Source organism: Somniosus microcephalus, unplaced genomic scaffold, assembly GCF_052327205.1.
Source record: "Somniosus microcephalus isolate GS21.2 unplaced genomic scaffold, FLI_Smic_1.0 unresolved_chr2, whole genome shotgun sequence".
Classification (NCBI taxonomy): Eukaryota; Metazoa; Chordata; class Chondrichthyes; order Squaliformes; family Somniosidae; genus Somniosus; species Somniosus microcephalus.
The window spans coordinates 6652554-6671718 of NW_028225180.1; the positions used below are offsets into that span (position 1 = coordinate 6652554).

The 19165-nt window shown below is 52.8% G+C and overlaps 1 protein-coding gene across 1 annotated transcript in view; it reads left to right on the forward strand.

Annotated features, from left to right (window-relative positions):
* Nucleotides 1-259: 259 nt before the first annotated feature.
* The window catches only part of LOC147092059 (membrane-spanning 4-domains subfamily A member 15-like), a 38804-nt gene continuing 19898 nt past the window's right edge, over nt 260-19165 (forward strand). Inside the window, exons 1-4 of the mRNA XM_085975797.1 lie at nt 260-499; nt 1753-1899; nt 4238-4348; nt 11359-11415. Of these exons, the coding sequence (XP_085831923.1) occupies nt 1774-1899; nt 4238-4348; nt 11359-11415 (294 nt within the window). The 5' untranslated portion in view covers nt 260-499; nt 1753-1773. The remainder of the gene's footprint in view (nt 500-1752; nt 1900-4237; nt 4349-11358; nt 11416-19165) is intronic.

Sequence of the window (19165 nt, forward strand, 5' to 3'; positions counted from 1 at the left end):
TGTCAGTCTCTCTCTCTCTCTCTCTGTCTCTCTGTCTCTCTATCTGTCTCTCTCCGTCTCTCCTCTCTGTCTGTCTGTCTGTCTCTCTGTCTGTCTCTCTGTGTCTCTCTCTGTCTCTCTCTCTCTGTCTCGCTCTCTGTCTCCCCCTCTCTCTCTCTCTCTATCTCCCTCCCTCTCTCTGTCTTTCTGTCTGCCTGTCTCTCTCTCTCTCTGTGTCTGTCTCTCTCTCTCTGTCTCTCCCTGTGTGTGTCTCTCTCTATTATATATAGATATATATATATCTCCCTCTCTCTCTCGATGAACTCTGGGGGTCGGATGTATGGAATCTGCTGCTTGCCCTGGTACAGGGAGAGTTAATGTTGAGGGAGTTGGGTTGGGACTGACTACACCAGCAGCAGCAACAACACTTGGCTCCGGAGTTTGTCTCTCCAGATTCCAGCGGCGTGTCTGAGATCCCGGAGCAGGGAGCGACTCACATTCCCACAACCCCTGGTCCTCGGTAAGTCAGGCTTGATCTCTCCTCCGCTCGAAGAGGGATGACTTTCCCCGGGGCCTGGTGTTTAGAGCTGACGGGGGTCCCCGAGATCTCCAACTCAGCCTGTGAGCCCAGATAACACACGGTGAGGAACTCTCAGCCCTGCTGTGTGTGGGACCAACACGCCCCACATCACTGTGTCAGCCCCGGACCCCCAGCCCGACCCCCGCCGGATGGAGGAGCAGGGACCGCGGAGAAACACTGACTCCCCTCACCCCCTCCCCTCCATCCCTCCCTCACCCTCACCCCCTCCCCTCCGACCCTCCCTCACCCTCTCCCCTCCCTCCTCACCCCTCCCCTCACACCCTCCCTCCTCCCCTCACCCCCTCCCCTCACCCCCTCCCTCCCCTCCTCCCTCACCCTCTCCCCTCACCCCCTCCCTCCCCTCCTCCCTCACCCTCTCCCCTCACCCCCTCCCTCCCATCCTCCCCTCACTCCTCCCTCCCCCCTCCCCCATCGCCTCACCCCTTTCATCCCCTCCCACCCTCCCTTCTCTCACCCCCTCCCTCCCCTCCTCCCCTCCTCCCTCACCCCCTCTCCTCAACCCCTCCCTCCCCTCCTCCCTCACCCCCTCCCCTCACCCTCTCCCCTCACCCCCTCCCCTCAACCCCTCCCTCCTCACCCCTCCCTCCTCACCCCCTCCCCTCACCGCCTCCCTCCTCCCTCATCCCCTCCCTCCTCCCTTAACCCCCTCCCCTCACCCTCTCCCCTCACCCCCTCCTTCCCCTCCCCCCTCACCCCCTCCCTCCCCTCCCTCCCCTCCTCCCTCACCCCCTCCCTCCCCTCCTCCCTCACCCCCTCCCCTCACCTCACACCCTCCGCTCACCCCCACCCTCCCCCTCCCTTCACTCCTCCCTCCCTCCCCCTCCCCTCCCTCCTCTCACCCCCGCTCCCCTCACCCTCGCTCCTCTCACCCTCTCCCCTCAACTCCCTCCCCTCAACTCTCTCCCCTCATCCCCTTCCACCCTCCCTCTCCCCTCCTCCCTGAGGTCGAGGGTCAGTGCGGGGGTTGTGGGTTATCCTGAGACTGGCTGACAATCCCGATGAGGTCGAGGGTCAGTGCAGGGGTGATGGGTTATCCTGAGACTGGCTCACAATCCCAATGAGGTCGAGGGTCAGTCCGGGGGTGGTGGGTTATCACTGACACCTACTCACGAAGCCATTGAGCGCCGCGCCTTGTGTTGCCCTCTCATCTCTCTGCTCTCTCCTGCCTGCAGGTGGACCTCGGCCCAGCCCCCATGTCTTCTCCCGCCGCCCCTAACCCCGCGGCCGCGCCGCCCGCCAATCCCGCGGCCACCATCCAACTCCGCCAGCAGCCAAAACCTCTTCAGAAGTTCATCAACGGGGAGCCGAAGGCGCTGGGGGTAAGATCGCCGTCCGTGTTTCTGGGGGGCGTGGGGGGGATTAGATGCTCCCAGGTACCGACCGACAGCGCCAGGAAGTAACGGGCGAACTGGGGGACTGTAGTTAGACCGCACGGCGCGCAGGCAGCGATGCCAAGGTTATACCGCGGGTTGCGAATCAAGGGCGGGGGATCTTGTGTGTCTGCATCGCCCCCTCACCCCCTCAGTGTCCCCCCTTCCCCCCCAACGTCATACAGTGTCTGACCCGCCCACTCCCCCAGCAGCGAGAGCAGCCCCTCGTCCCCTCTGTCTGACCCCCCAGGTCACTGAGGGTGAAAGGTCACTGACTGACGCTGTTCTGGACTCCAGAGGAAATAGTTTCTCTCTGTATCTCCCCCATCGAATCCTTCTATCATCATAAGCATAGGAGCAGGAGGAGGCCATTCAGCCCCTCGAGCCTGTTCCGCCATTCAATGGCTGATCTGTGAACTAACTCCATATCCTTGCCTTTGCCCCATATCCCTTAATACCTTTGGTTAACAAAAATCTACGAATCTCAGGTTTAAATTTAACAACTGACCCAGCATCAATGGCCATTTGCGGACGAGAGTTCCAAACTTCTACCTCCCTTTGTGTGTAGAAGTGTTTCCGAACTTCACTCCTGAAAGGCCTGACTCTAATTTTTAGACGATGTCCCCAGTCCTAGAACCCCAACCAGTGGAGGTAGTTTCTCTCTCTATCTAGCCCATCAATTCCCCTTAATATCTTGAAAACGTCAATCAAATCGCCCCTTAACCTTTTAAATTGCAGGGAATACAACCCGAGTTGGTGTAATTTCTCCTCGTAGTTTAACCCTTGGAGACCGGGTATCATTCTGGTAAACCTACGCTGGACTCCCTCCAAGGCCAATAGATCCTTCCTAAGGTGTGGTGCCCAGAACTGAACGCAGTGCTCCAGGAGTGGTCTAACTAGGGCCTCCAGCAGGTCACCACTCGACCTTGTAAACCCAAGGGAACACCAGCCCAGTCTATGCAACCTGTCCTCATAATTTAACCCTTTTAGCACCCCCTCCCCGCCCCCCCCCCCCCCCACACCCGCCTCCAAGGCCAATATATCCTTCCTGAGGTGCATAACCTGGTTGAATCTTTAACTGCCCCTCTGGAGTGGTCAGTCCGTTGAATCAAAACCGTGACCCAGTGGGTTCAAGAAGAAGGCCCACCACCACCTTCTGAAGGGGCAACTAGGGATGGGCAATAATGGCCGGCCTTGCCAGCGACGCCCACATCCCCCGAGAATGAAGCAAACATCAAGTGTGAAAGAGCGTGCGAGGAAAGTACCTTTTTCAGGCTTTTCGCTGGACTCGGCCGTTTCAGATTCCAGGTTGTTATTGTTGGCAGTTTTGCACTGTCCTTGATAAATCCACGTCATCAGAACGCAATCCTGTCACCACATTGATGGAGATTGACCAGAATGGTACCAGGGATGAGGGTCTTCAATTATGTGGAGAGACTGGAGAAACTGGGATTGTTCTCCTTAGAGCAGAGAAGGTTAAGGGGAGATTGACCAGAATGGTACCAGGGATGAGGGACTTCAGTTACGTGGAGAGACTGGAGAAGCTGAGATTGTTCTCCTTAGAGCAGAGAAGGTTAAGGGGAGATTGACCAGAATGGTACCAGGGATGAGGGACTTCAATTACGTGGAGAGACTGGAGAAGCTAGGATTGTTCTCCTTAGAGCAGAGAAGGTTAAGGGGAGATTGACCAGAATGGTACCAGGGATGAGGGACTTCAATTACGTGGAGAGACTGGAGAAGCTGGGATTGTTCTCCTTAGAGCAGAGAAGGTTAAAGGGAGATTGACCAGAATGGTACCAGGGATGAGGGACTTCAGTTATGTGGAGGGACTGGAGAAGCTGGGGTTGTTCTCCTTAGAGCAGAGAAGGTTAAGGGGAGATTTAATAGAGATGTTCAAAATTACAAGGACTTTGATAGAGTAAATAAGGAGAAACTGTTTCCAGTGGCAGGAGGGTCAGTAACCAGAGGACACAGATTGAAGATAATTGGCAAAAGAACCAGAGGGGGAGATGAGGAGAGATATTTTTACGCAGCGAGTTGTTGTGATCTGGAACGTGCTGCCCGAAAGGGCGGTGGAAGCAGATTCAGTAGTAACTTTCTAAAGGGGAATTGGATAAATACTTGAAGGGGAAAAATTTGCAGTTCTATGGGGAAAAGAGCCGGGGGCGGTGGGGGCGGGGAAGTGTGGGACTAATTGGAGAGCTCTACCAAAGGGCCGGCACGGGCATGATGGGGCAAATGGCCTCCTTCCGCTCTGTCTCATCCTGTGAATCTTTCGTTCCCACAGGTAACGCTGATCATGCTGGGCATCATTCAGCTCGGGTTTGGCATTCCTATCCGTATGGCGGAAGTCTCGGAAATTACGGGACTCGGAACTCCCTGGTGGCTGACGGTCCTGGTGAGCTTGTCGCGCTTGTCTCCTGCCCAACGCTTCATCATTCACCGGCCCGTGTCCGCTACCTGGCGTTGTCTCAGGCGAAGGTTCCTTCTCAATAGGGGTAGCAAGCTGACTACAAAACAGAAAAACAGAGAGTAGGGCTCAAACTAGGATTGGAACAGGAGGAGGCCCATTTAGCCCCACTCGGGTCTGTTACCATAGGAACAGGAGGAGGCCCATTCAGGTCTGTTAGCATAGGAACAGGAGGAGGCCCATTCAGCCTCACTCAGGCCTGTTACCATAGGAACAGGAGGAGGCCGATTCAGCCCCACTCGGGCCTGTTAGCATAGGAACAGGAGAAGGCCCATTCAGCCCCTCGAGTCTGTTACATTAGGAACAGGAGTAGGCCATTCAGCCCCACTCAGGCCTGTTACCATAGGAACAGGAGGAGGCCCATTCAACCCCACTCTGCCCTGTTACCATAGGAACAGGAGGAGGCCCATTAAGCCTCACTCGGGCCTGTTACCGTAGGTACAGGAGTAGGCCCATTCAGCCCCACTCAGGCCTGTTACCATAGGAACAGGAGTAGGCCAATTCAGCCCCTCTCGGGCCTGTTACCATAGGAACAGGAGGAGGCCCATTCAGCCCTCGCGCCTGTTACATTAGGAACAGGACGAGGCCCATTCAGCCCCACTCGGGCCTGTTAACATAGGAACAGGAGGAGGCCCATTCAACCCCACTCGAGCCTGTTACATTAGGAACAGGAGTAGGCCATTCAGCCCCACTCAGGCCTGTTACCATAGGAACAGGAGGAGGCCCATTCAGCCTCACTCGGGCCTGTTACCATAGGAACAGGAGTAGGCCCATTCAGCCCCACTCGGGCCTGTTACCATAGGAACAGGAGGAGGCCCATTCAACCCAACTCGGGCCTGTTACCATAGGAACAGGAGGAGGCCCATTCAGCCCTCGAGCCTGTTACATTAGGAACAGGAGTAGGCCATTCAGCCCCACTCAGGCCTGTTACCATAGGAACAGGAGGAGGCCCATTCAGCCCCACTCGGGCCTGTTACCATAGGAACAGGAGAAGGCCCATTCAACCCCACTCAGGCCTGTTACACTGGAACAGGAGGAGGCCATTCAGCCCCACTCGGGCCTGTTACCATAGGAACAGGAGAAGGCCATTCAGCCCCTCGAGACTGTTACATATGAACAGGAGGAGGCCATTCAGCCCCTCGAGCCTGTTACACAGGAACAGGAGGAGGCCATTCAGCCCCTCGAGTCTGTCACATAGGAACAGGAGAAGGTCATTCAGGCCCTTGAGCCTGTTCTGTTATTCAATGAGATCAAGTGTAATTTGTATCCTACCTCAATCCACCCGCCTTGGCACCATATCCTTTTATACACTTGGCGAGCAAAATTCTGCCGAACTCAGATTTAAAGTGATTAATTCAGCGAGCATCTAACACCTTTCTGTGATAGAGAGTTCCACACCTCCGTCTGATTGAAAAAGTGTTTCCTAACTTCACTCCTGAATGGCTTGGCTTTGATTTTAATGTGAAGGGCAAATGTTGGAAACCAGGGGAAAATGATATGCAAATTGTGAGGAGCCTCGGGTGCACAATCACGTTAAAGCGACAGGTGGTGCCGAATTTAGCTTGGCTCAGTCGCTAGCAAACTCCCCAGAAGGCCATGGGTCAGAGACCACCGTACCCGCTAACCTCCTCCAGCCCCTACAACCCTCCCAATCTCTGTAACCTCCTCCAGCCCCTACAACCCTCCCTATCTCTGTAACCTCCTCTAGCCCCTAAAACCCTCCCTATCTCTGTAACCTCCTCCAGCCCCGACAACCCTCCCTATCTCTGTAACATCCTCTAGCCCTAAAAACCTCCCTATCTCTGTAACCTCCTCCAGCCCTACAACCCCCCCCATCTCTGTAACCTCCTCTAGCCCCTAAAAACCTCCCTATCTCTGTAACCTCCTCCAGCCCTACAACCCCCCCTATCTCTGTAACCTCCTCCAGCCCTACAAACCTCCTTATCTCTGTAACCTCCTCCAGCCACTACAACCCTCCCTATCTCTGTAACCTCCTCCAGCCCCTACAAGCCTCCCTATCTCTGTAACCTCCTCCAGCCCCGACAACCCTCCCTATCTCTGTAACCTCCTCTAGCCCCTAAAACCCTCCCTATCTCTGTAACCTCCTCCAGCCCTACAACCCCCCCTATCTCTGTAACCTCCTCCAGCCCTACAAACCTCCCTATCTCTGTAACCTCCTCCAGCCACTACAACCCTCCCTATCTCTGTAACCTCCTCCAGCCCCTACAACCCTCCCTATCTCTGTAACCTCCGCCAGCCCCTACAACCCTCCCTATCTCTGTAACCTCCTCCAGACCTACAACCCTCCCTATCTCTGTAACCTCCTCCAAACCTACAACCCTCCCTATCTCTGTAACCTCCTCCAGCAACTACAAAATTCCCTATCTCTGTAACCTCCTCCAGCCCTACAAACTTCCCTATCTCTGTAACCTCCTCCAGCCCCTACAACCCTCCCTATCTCTGTAACCTCCTCCAGCCCCTACAACCCTCCCTTTCTCTGTAACCTACTCCAGCCCCTACAACCCTCCCTATTTCTGTAACCTCCTCCAGCCCCTACAACCCTCCCTTTCTCTGTAACCTCCTCCAGTCCCTACAACACTCCCTATCTCTGTAACCTCCTCCAGCCCCTACAACCCTCCCGATCTCTGTAACCTCCTCCAGCCCCTACAACACTCCCTTTCTCTGTAACCTCCTCCAGCATCTACAACCCTCCCTATCTCTGTAACCTCCTCCAGCCCTACAACACTCCCTATCTCTCTAACCTCCTCCAGCCCGTACAACCCTCTCTATCTCTGTAACCTCCTCAAGCCCTACAAACCTCGCTATCTCTGTCACCTCCTCCAGCCCTATGAAGCACCCTATCTCTGTAACCTCCTGCAGCCCTACAACCCTCCCAGTCTCTGTAACCACCTCCTGCCCTGCAACCCTCCCTATCTCTAACCTCCTCCAGTCCCTACAACCCTCCCTATCTCTGTAACCTCCTCCAGCCCTACAACCCTCCCTATCTCTGTAACCTCCTCCAGTCCCTACAACCCTCCCTATCTCTGTAACCTCCTCCAACACCTACAACCCTCCCTATCTCTGTAATCTCCTCCAGCCCCTACAACCCTCACTATCTCTGTAACCTCCTCCGGCCCCTACAACCCTCCCTATCTCTGTAGCCCCCCCAGCCCTACAACACTCCCCATCTCTGTAACCTCCTCCAACCCCTACAACCCTCCCTATCACTGCAACCTCCTCCAGCCCTACAATCCTCCCTATCTCTGTATCCTCCTCCAGTCCTACAACCCTCCCTATCTCTGTATCCTCCCCCATCCCTACAAACCTCTCTCTGTAACCTCCTCCAGCCCCTACAACCCTCCTTATCTCTGTAACCTCCTCCGGCCCCTACAACACTCCCTATCTCTGTAACGTCCTCCAGCCCTACAACCCTCCCTGTCTCTCTAACCTCCTCCAGCCCTACAACCCTCCCTATCTCTGTAACCTCCTCCTGCCCTGCAATGCTCCCTATCTCCATAACCTACTCCAGCCCTACAAACCTCTCTATCTCAGTATCCTCCTCCAGCCCCTACAACACTCGCTATCTCTGTAACCTCCTCCAGCCCTACAACCCTCCCTATCTCCATAACCTACTCCAGCCCTGCAGCCCTCTCTATCTCAGTAACCTCCTCCAGCCCCTACAACCCTCCCCATCTCTGTAACCTCCTCTAGCCCCTACAACCCTCCCTATCTCTGTGACCACCTTCTGCCCTGCAACCCTCCCTATCTCTATAACCTCCTGCAGTCTTACAACACTCCCTATCTCTGTTATCTACTCCAGCCCCCACAACCCTCCCCATCTCTGTAACCTCCTCCAGCCCCGACAACCCTCCCTATCTCTGAAATCTCCTCCAGCCCCGACAACCCTTCCTATCTCTGTAACATCCTCCAGCCCCTACAACCCTCCCTATCTCTAACCTCCTCCAGCCCCTACAACTTTCCCTATCTCTGTAACCTCCTCCAGCCCCTACAACATTCCCTATCTCTGTAACCTCCTCAAGCCCTACAACCCTCCCTGTCTATGTAACCTCCTCCAGCCCTACAACCCTCCCTATCTCTAACCTCCTCCAGCCCTACAAACCTCCCTATCTCCATAACCTCTTCCAGTCCCTACAACCCTCCCTATCTCTGTAACCTCCTCCAGTCCCTAAAACCCTCCCTATCTCTGTAACCTCCTCCAGTCCCTAAAACCCTCCCTATCTCTGTATCCTCCTCCAGCCCTACAACCCTCCCTATCTCTTTATCCTCCCCCAGCCCTGCAAACCTCTCTCTGTAACCTCCTCCAGCCCCTACAACCCTCCTTATCTCTGTAACCTCCTCCGGCCCCTACAACCCTCCCTATCTCTGTAACCTCCTCCAGCCCCTACAACCCTCCTTATCTCTGTAACCTCCTCCAGCCCCTACAACCCTCCCTATCTCTGGAACCTCCTCCAGCCCTACAACCTTCCCTATCTCTGTAACCTCCTCCAGCCCTACAACCCTCCCTGTCTCTGCAACCTCCTCCAGCCCTACAACCCTCCCTATCTCTGTAACGTCCTCCAGCCCTACAACCCTCCCTATCTCTGTAACCTCCTCCAGCCCTACAACCCTCCCTATCTCTGAAACCTCCTCCAGCCCTACAACCCTCCCCATCTCTGCAACCTCCTCCAGCCCAACAACCCTCCCTATCTCTGTAACCTCCTCCAGCCGTACAACCCTCCCTATCTCTGTTATCTCCTCCAGCCCCCACAACCCTCCCCATTTCTGCAACCTCCTCCAGCCCTACAACCCTCCCTATCTCTGTAACCTCCTCCAGCCGTACAACCCTCCCTATCTCTGTTATCTCCTCCAGCCCCCACAACCCTCCCCATCTCTGCAACCTCCTCCTGCCCTACAACTCTCCCTATCTGTGTAACCTCCTCCAGCCCTACAACCCTCCCTATCTCTGTAACCTCCTCCAGCCCTACAACCCTCCCTATCTCTGTAACCTCCTACAACCCTCCCTATCTCTGTCACCTCCTCCAGCCCCTACAACCCTCCCTATCTCTGTAACCTGCTCCAGCCCTACAACCCTCCCTATCTCTGCAACCTCCTCCAGCCCCCACAACCCTCCCTATCTCTGTAACCTCCTCCAGCCCTACAACCCTTCCTATCTCTGTAACCTCCTCCTGCCCTACAACTCTCCCTATCTCTGTAACCTCCTCCAACACTACAACCCTCCCTATCTCTGTAACCTCCTCCAGCCCCCACAACCCTCCCTATCTCTGTAACCTCCTCCAGCCCGACAACCCTCCCTATCTCTGTAACCTCCTCCAGCCCCTACAACCCTCCCTAACTCTGTAACGTGCTCCAGCCCTACAACCCTCCCTATCTCTGTAACCTCCTCCAGCCCCTACAACCCTCCCTATCTCTGTAACCTCCTCCAGCCCCCACAACCCTCCCTATTTCTGTAATCTCCTCCAGCCCCTACAACCCTCCCTATCCCTGTAACCTCCTCCAGCCCTACAACCCTCCCTATTTCTGTAACCTCCTCCAGCCCCTACAACCCTCCCTATCTCTGTAACCTCCTCCAGCCCTACAACCCTCACTATCTCTGTAACCTCCTCCAGCCCCTACAACCCTCCCTATCTCTGTAACCTCCTCCAGCCCTACAGCCCTCCCTATCTCTGTAAACTCCTCCAGCCCCTACAACCCTCCCTATCTCTGTAACCTCCCCCAGCCCTACAACCCTCCCTATCTCTGTAACGTCCTCCAGCCCCCACAACCCTCCCCATCTCTGCAACCTCCTCCTGCCCTACAACTCTCCCTATCTGTGTAACCTCCTCCAGCCCTACAACCCTCCCTATCTCTGTAACCTCCTCCAGCCCTACAACCCTCCCTATCTCTGTAACCTCCTCCAGCCCTGCAACCCTCCCTATCTCTGTAACCTCCTCCAGCCCCTACAACCCTCCCTATCTCTGTAACCTGCTCCAGCCCTCCAACCCTCCCTATCTCTGTAACCTCCTCCAGCCCCTACAACCCTCCCTATCTCTGTAACCTCCTCCAATACTACAACCCTCCCTATCTCTGTAACCTCCTCCAGCCCTACAACCCTCCCTATCTCTGTAACCTCCTCCAGCCCCTACAACCCTCCCTATCTCTGTAACCTCCTCCAGCTCTACAACCCTCACTATCTCTGTAACCTCCTCCAGCCCCTACAACCCTCCCTATCTCTGTAACCTCCTCCAGCCCTACAACCCTCCCTATCTCTGTAAACTCCTCCAGCCCCTACAACCCTCCCTATCTCTGTAACCTCCTCCAGCCCCTACAACCCTCCCTATCTCTGTAACCTCCTCCAGCCCTACAACCCTCACTATCTCTGTAACCTCCTCCAGCCCCTACAACCCTCCCTATCTCTGTAACCTCCTCCAGCCCTACAACCCTCCCTATCTCTGTAAACTCCTCCAGCCCCTACAACCCTCCCTATCTCTGTAACCTCCTCCAGCCCCTACAACCCTCCCTATCTCTGTAACCTCCTCCAGCCCCCACAACCCTCCCTATTTCTGTAACCTCCTCCAGCCCTACAACCCTCTGAGATCTCTGCGCTCCTCAAATTCTGGTCTCTTGCGCATCCCAGATTATAATCGCTCCACCATTGGCGGCCGTGCCTTCAGCTGCCTGGGCCCTAAACTCTGGAATTCCCTGCCGAAACCTCTCTACCTCTCTCCTCCTTTAAGACACTCCTTAAAACCTACCTCTTTGACCCAACTTTTCGTCATCTGTCCTAACGTGTCCTTCGATGGATCGGGGTCAGGTATTGTCTGATGTACGTTACTGTGAAATGCCTTGGGATCTTTTTACGACGTTAACGGTGCTATATAAATGCAGCTTATTGTTGCTGTTGCTCACCCTGTGCACTGTGGGGATTTTCTGTCTTGCAGTTCATAGTATCAGGAGCTCTGGGGGTCGTGTGTGGCCGCAATCCCAACAAACCTCGTGTAAGTATTGCTTATTCCACACACGTTGCTCGCTATCTTTACACACTCACTGTTGTGATTCATGTTTGCAGTGTCGCAATGATCAGGAGGAACAGTACCTCTCCGTTCTTGGCCCACAGTGGGGAAGGGCCTTGGGTGCTTGGGCCGTAGATGGTCTTGACTGCGCTAAAGAATCCACGCACGTCGTGGTTGTCGGCTAGCTGCTGGATCTCCTGCACTTTCTCCACCCACCATCTGTTCTTTAGGTCGCGAGTTTTTTGTTGGACCTCGGCCTTCAGGTTTCTGTAGAGCTGCTTTCTTGCTCTTGAGTTCTGTTGCTGTTTCCAGATCAGGAATGCCTTGCGCTTGCGGCTTATTATCTCCTGGATCTCCTGGTCGTTCTCGTCGAACCAGTCTTGGTGTTTCCTGGTCGAGTGACCGAGCGTCTCTTCACAGGTGCTGATTATGGAGGCCTTGAGTGCAGACCAGGCGCTGTGGGCACTCTGTGTCTCTGCATCACTGGGAGTCGTCAGGTTGGTTGTGAGGTGCAGGCTGAATAGGGCTTTCTTAGTGGGGTCTTTGAATGCTCCAGTGTTAATTTTCCCGTGACATTGTTTCTGTTGCCGCCGCTGTTTTGGGGCTACATTGATGGAGATGACAGAACGGATTAGGCGGTGGTCTATCCAGCAGTCATCAGCTCCTGTCTTGGCGCGGGTGATGCGGATGTCTGTGTGGTCCCTCGCTCGGATGATGATGTAGTCCAGCAGATGCCAGTGCTTGGAACGAGGGTGCTGCCATGAAGCCTTGTACTTGTCTCTCTGACGGAACAAGGTGTTGGTTATGTCGAGGCCATGTTCTAAACGGAGAGGTACTCACCAAGGACAGAGAGGCAGTCAGTGCCCGCTGGAAGGAGCACTTCGAAGATCTCCTTATCCGAGACTCTATCTTCGACTCGAGTGTCCTCAACTCCATCCCGCAGCATGCTACCCGCCACCATCGCAGCACAACCCCAGCCCGGCATGAGGTTGAAAAGACTATCCGACAACTGAAGAACAACAAGGCCTCAGGAGTAGATGGAATCCCCGCTGAGGCACTAAAGCATGGCGGGGAAGCACTGCTGGCATGAATTCATGAACTCATTTCTCTTATCTGGAAGGAGGAGAGCATGCCAGTGGATCTCAGAGACGCCGTAATTGTGACCATCTTCAAGAAAGATGATAAGTCCGATTGCGGTAATTACAGAGGAGTTTCCCGGCTATCTGCCATAGGGAACGTCATCACAAGAATCCTCCTCAATCGCCTTCTCCCAGTGGCCGGAGAGCTCCTCCCAGAGTCGCAATGCGGATTCCGCCCACTAAGGGACACAATGGACATGATCTTCACCGCACGTCAAATACAAGAGAAATGCAGGGAACAGCACCAACCACTGTACATGGCCTTCTTTGATCTCACAAAGGCCTTCAACACTGTCAACCGTGAGGGATTATGGAGTGTCCTCCTCAAATTCAGCTGCCCTCAAAAGTTTGTCACCATCCTCCGCCTGCTTCACGACGACATGCAAGCCATGATCCTGACCAACGGTTCCACCACAGACCCAATTCACGTACAAACCGGGCTCAAGCAAGGCTGTTTCATTGCACCAACGCTCTTCTCAATCTTCCTTGCTGCAATGCTCCATCTCACCCTCAGTAAGCTTCCCACTGGAGTGGAGCTAATTTACAGAACAAACAGGAAACTGTTCAACCTCCGTCGCCTCCAGTCCAGATCCAAGGTCGTCCCATCCTCTGTCATCGAATTACAGTATGCAGACGATGCTTGCGTCTGTGCTCACTCGGAGGTCGAACTCCAAACCATCGTCAACACCTTCACCGAAGCGTACGAGAGCATGGGCTTTACTCTAAACATCCGTAAGACAAAAGTCCTCTACCAACCTGCCCCTGCCACACAGTACTGCCCCCCGATTATCAAAATCCACGACAAGACCTTGGACAACGTGGACCACTTTCCATACCTCGGGAGCTTACTGTCAACAAGGGCAGACGTCGACGACGAAGTCCAACACCGTCTTCAGTGTGCCAGTGCAGCCTTCGGTCGCCTGAGGAAGAGAGTGTTTGAAGACCAGGACCTCAAACCAGGCACTAAGCTCATGGTCTACAGAGCAGCAGTGATACCCGCCCTGCTGTATGCCTCAGAGACATGGACCATATACAGCAGGCACCTCAAAGCACTGGAGAGGTACCACCAACGCTGCCTCCGCAAGATCCTGCAAATCCATTGGCAGGATAGGTGCACCAACGTCAGTGTTCTTGCTCAGGCCAACATCCCCAGCATCGAAGCTTTGACCACGCTCAATCAGCTCCGATGGATGGGTCACATTGTCCGCATGCCCGATATGAGACTCCCAAAACAAGTGCTCTACTCGGAGCTCTGACACAGCAAGAGAGCCCCAGGTGGGCAGAGGAAACGCTTCAAGGACACCCTCAAAGCCTCCTTGAAAAAGTGTAACATCCCCACCGACATCTGGGAATCCCTGGCCCAAGACCGCACAAAGTGGAGGAGAAGCATCCGAGAAGGCGCCGAACACCTCACGTCTCTTTGCCGGGAGCAAGCGGAAGCCAAGCGCATTCAGCGGAAGGAGCGCACGTCAACCCAAGCACCCCACCCACCCGCCCCTTCAACCACCATCTGCCCCACCTGTGACAGAGACTGTAGGTCCCGCATTGGACTCATCAGTCACCTGAGAACTCATTTTTATTCTGGAAGCGAGTCATCCTCGGTTCCGAGGGACTGCCTAAGAAGAAGGAGGAACAGGGAACTTCAGACCTCTCTCTGGTTCCCAAAGATCTCCAGCCACTGGAGGGATTCTCCTCGCCTCGTGTCTGTCTCTGTTAATCTTGCATCGAACCTTGGTTAGACCACACTGGGAGAACTGTGCACAGTGCTCCCTAAATCACATTTGGAGTACTGTGCACAGTTCTGGTCTCCATATCACACTTGGAGTTACTGTGCACAGTTCTGGTCTCCATATCACACTTGGAGTTACTGTGCACAGTTCTGGTCTCCATATCACACTTGGAGTTACTGTGCACAGTTCTGGTCTCCATATCACACTGGGAGTTACTGTGCACATTCCTGGTCTCCATATCACACTTAGAGCACTGTGCACAGTTCTGGTCTCCATATCACACTTGGAGTTACTGGGCACAGTTCTGGTCTCCATATCACACTTGGAGTCACTGGGAACAGTTCTGGTCTCCATATCACACTTGGAGTTACTGTGCACAGTTCTGGGCTCCATATCACACTTGGAGCACTGTGCACAGTTCTGGTCTCCATATCACACTTGGAGTTACTGTGCACAGTTCAGGTCTCCATATCACACTTGGAGTTACTGTGCACAGTTCTGGTCTCCATATCACACTTGGAGTTACTGTGCACAGTTCTGGCCTCCATATCACACTTGGAGTTACTGTGCACAGTTCTGGTCTCCATATCACACTGGGAGTTACTGTGCACAGTTCTGGTCTCCATATCACACTGGGAGTTACTGTGCACAGTTCTGGTCTCCATATCACACTTGGAGCGCTGTGCACAGTTCTGGTCTCCATATCACACTTGGAGTTACTGTGCACAGTTCTGGTCTCCATATCACACTTGGAGTTACTGTACACAGTTCTGGTCTCCATATCACACTGGGAGTTACTGTGCACGTTTCTGGTCTCCATATCACACTTAGAGCACTGTGCACAGTTCTGGTCTCCATATTACACTTGGAGTTACTGGGCACAGTTCTGGTCTCCATATCACACTTGGAGTTACTGTGCACAGTTCTGGTCTCCATATCACACTTGGAGTTACTGTGCACAGTTCTGGCCTCCACATCACACTTGGAGTTACTGTGCACAGTTCTGGTCTCCATATCACACTTGGAGTTACTGTGCACAGTTCTGGTCTCCATATCACACTTGGAGTTACTGTGCACAGTTCTGGTCTCCATATCACACTTGGAGCACTGTGCACAGTTCTGGTCTCCATATCACACTTGGAGTTACTGTGCACAGTTCTGGTCTCCATATCACACTTGGAGTTACTGTGCACAGTTCTGGTCTCCATATCACACTTGGAGTTACTGTGCACAGTTCTGGTCTGCATATCACACTGGGAGTTACTGTGCACAGTTCTGGTCTCCATATCACACTTGGAGTTACTGTGCACAGTTCTGGTCTCCATATCACACTTGGAGCACTGTGCACAGTTCTGGTCTCCATATCACACTTGGAGTTACTGTGCACAGTTCTGGTCTCCATATCACACTTGGAGTTACTGTGCACAGTTCTGCTCTCTACATCACACTTGGAATTACTGTGGACAGTTCTGGTCTCCATATCACATGGAGTTACTGTGCACAGTTCTGGTCTCCATATCACACTGGGAGTTACTGAGCACAGTTCTGGTCTCCATATCACACGGAGTTACTGTGCACAGTTCTGGTCTCCATATCACACGGAGTTACTGTGCACAGTTCTGGTCTCCATATCACACTGGGAGTTACTGTGCACAGCTCTGGTCTCTATATCACACTGGGAGTTACTGTGCACAGTTCTGGTCTCCATATCACACTTGGAGTTACTGAGCACAGTTCTGGCCTCCATATTACACTTGGAGTTACTGGGCACAGTTCTGGTCTCCATATCACACTTGGAGTTACTGTGCACAGTTCTGGTCTCTATATCACACTTGGAGTTACTGTGCACAGTTCTGGTCTCCATATCACACTAGGAGTTACTGTGCACAGTTCTGGTCTCCGTATCACACTTGGAGTTACTGTGCACAGTTCTGGTCTCCATATCACACTTGGAGCACTGTGCACAGTTCTGGTCTCCATATCACACTTGGAGTTACTGTGCACAGTTCTGGTCTCCATATCACACTTGGAGTTACTGTGCACAGTTCTGGTCTCCACATCACACTTGGAGTTACTGTGCACAGTTCTGGTCTCCATATCACACTTGGAGTTACTGAGCACAGTTCTGGTCTCCATATCACACTGGGAGTTACTGTGTACAGTTCTGGTCTCCATATCACACGGAGTTACTGTGCACAGTTCTGGTCTCCATATCGCACTTGTGAAAGGATTCACAAATTTCATGTCTCCCCCGAAGATTTACTTTTGGTTTATTAAAGAAGCCCTGGTTGGACTGAGTTTGAAATCCAGGGCTCAACAAGGTGGCTGTGGTCAGCCTCATGGCCAAAGCCTGTAAGTTTCAGTTTGGACTGACAAGCTTGTATTCTGATGACTGTGAGAAGGAACTTTCCAGAACTTGAATGCAAACAGACCTTCTGCATTTATGCATGAGAAACAAACCCAGTGGCATTCGGGCCTCTGATTAAAAGCGATCAAGGTTGTTTGCAAAAACAATCAAGAGCAGACAAGGCCTATTCAGTATGTAGTGGGACAAGCTCAGCTGCATTCAGGCTTTCGTTTAGAGGACGTCAACATTGTTTACCCAAGTGCTTCAAAATGATCAACGGGGCATTCAGGCTGGAATGGTCCCATCACAAAACCAGTTGGGCAAAGGGGAACACTGATGAGGCGTTTAAAACTGATTACCGGCCATCCAGGTCGATGGGCCCAGATCAGTACCTTTTGTATGAGTTTCAATACGTCCAGATTAGACAAAAGAAATTAGCTGATCTGGGGGGAGATGAGGGCTACCGGGAAGGGTATAACTCATCCCTCGGGAGGCCATTTCTCTCTCTCTCCTGCCTTGCCTCCGGTGCCCTGCCTTACCATCAACCCAGCAAAAAGCACCATCGACGAAGAGCCCGTCCAGGGAAGTAGAATACCCACAATTACGTTTAAATTACTGGGGTACCTCTGCTTTGGGGCGGTGAAAACCTAAGACATCGGCAGGCAACAGGGCACGGAGCAGGCGTTTCAACATCCTAGACTGGTGAGCATCAATTTTCTGGCCCATCACAAGATAATCTAGATAGGTGTAAAGGGTGGGAGTTAAGGGGAATTGCTAAAGTGTCATTCTAGTCATTTTCCCTCAATGTGTCCGTTTCTCCTCCCCCGTTAAGTGTAATTGTGCTGCATCCATAGTGATTTTCTCTGTATAGTAATTGTTCTCTACTTTAATAAACATTGGTTTTCTTTGCACCGAACCACTGGTCTTGTTTGTCTATATTGCTACTTGTAAATAAGTCCGGTGGTCAGAACCAAAGGGGAAGTGATTCAAACCACACGGGACAGGGGCAGCTCAGGCACACGACTGACTGACCAGACACAAACCCCAAACCAAAACCCCCTACACTTGAAGTACTGTGCACAGTTCTGGTCTCCATATCACACTGGGAGTTACTGTGCACAGTTCTGGTCTCTATATCACACTGGGAGTTACTGTGCACAGTTCTGGTCTCCATATCACACTTGGAGTTACTGTGCACAGTTCTGGTCTCCATATCACACTTGGAGTTACTGTGCACAGTTCTGGTCTCCATATCACACTTGGAGTTACTGTTAACAGTTCTGGTCTCCATATCATACTTGGTGTTACTGTGCACAGTTCTGGTCTCCATATCACACTTGGAGTTACTGTGCACAGTTCTGGTCTCCATATCACACTGGGAGTTACTGTGCACAGTTCTGGTCTCCATATCACACTGGGAGTTACTGTGCACAGTTCTGGTCTCCATATCACACTTGGAGTTACTGTTAACAGTTCTGGTCTCCATATCATACTTGGTGTTACTGTGCACAGTTCTGGTCTCCATATCACACTTGGAGTTACTGTGCACAGTTCTGGTCTCTATATCACACTGGGAGTTACTGTGCACAGTTCTGGTCTCCATATCATACTTGGAGTTACTGTGCACAGTTCTGGTCTCCATATCACACTTGGAGTTACTGTGCACAGTTCTGGTCTCCATATCACACTTGGAGTTACTGTGCACAGTTCTGGTCTCCATATCACACTTGGAGTTACTGTGCACAGTTCTGGTCTCCATATCACACTTGGAGTACTGTGCACAGTTCTGGTCTCCATATCACACTGGGAGTTACTGTGCACAGTTCTGGTCTCCATATCACACTTGGAGTTACTGTGCACAGTTCTGGTCTCCATATCACACTGGGAGTTACTGTGCACAGTTCTGGTCTCCATATCACACTTGGAATACTGTGCACAGTTCTGGTCTCCATATCACACTTGGAGTACTGTGCACAATTCTGGTCTGCATATCACACCTCGAATATTGTGCACAGTTCTGGTCTCCATATCACACTTGCAGTACTGGGCACAGTTCTGGTCTCTATATCACACTTGGAATACTGTGCACAGTTCTGGTCTCCATATCACACTTGGAGTACTGGTCACAGTTCTGGTCTCTATATCACACTTGGAGTTACTGTGCACAGTTCTGGTCTCCATATGACACTTGGAATACTGTGCACAGTTCTGGTCTCTTTATCACACTTGGAATACTGTGCACAGTTCTGGTCTCCATATCACACTTGGAGTACAGTGCACAGTTCTGGTCTCCATATCACACTTAGAGCACTGTGCACAGTTCTGGTCTCCATATCACACTTGGAGTTACTGTGCACAGTTCTGGTCTCTGTTGTGTATGTACCTTTAAGAGAGAACTGCTTTTATACTGTAGTACCGGCAGTGACCACACCTGTATATAAAGCCGTAGCAGGCTTCTGTACTTTCAGTTCCAGCCTACCCTCTGTTCAGTAAACACCTGTTATTACCGTTCTCCTGCA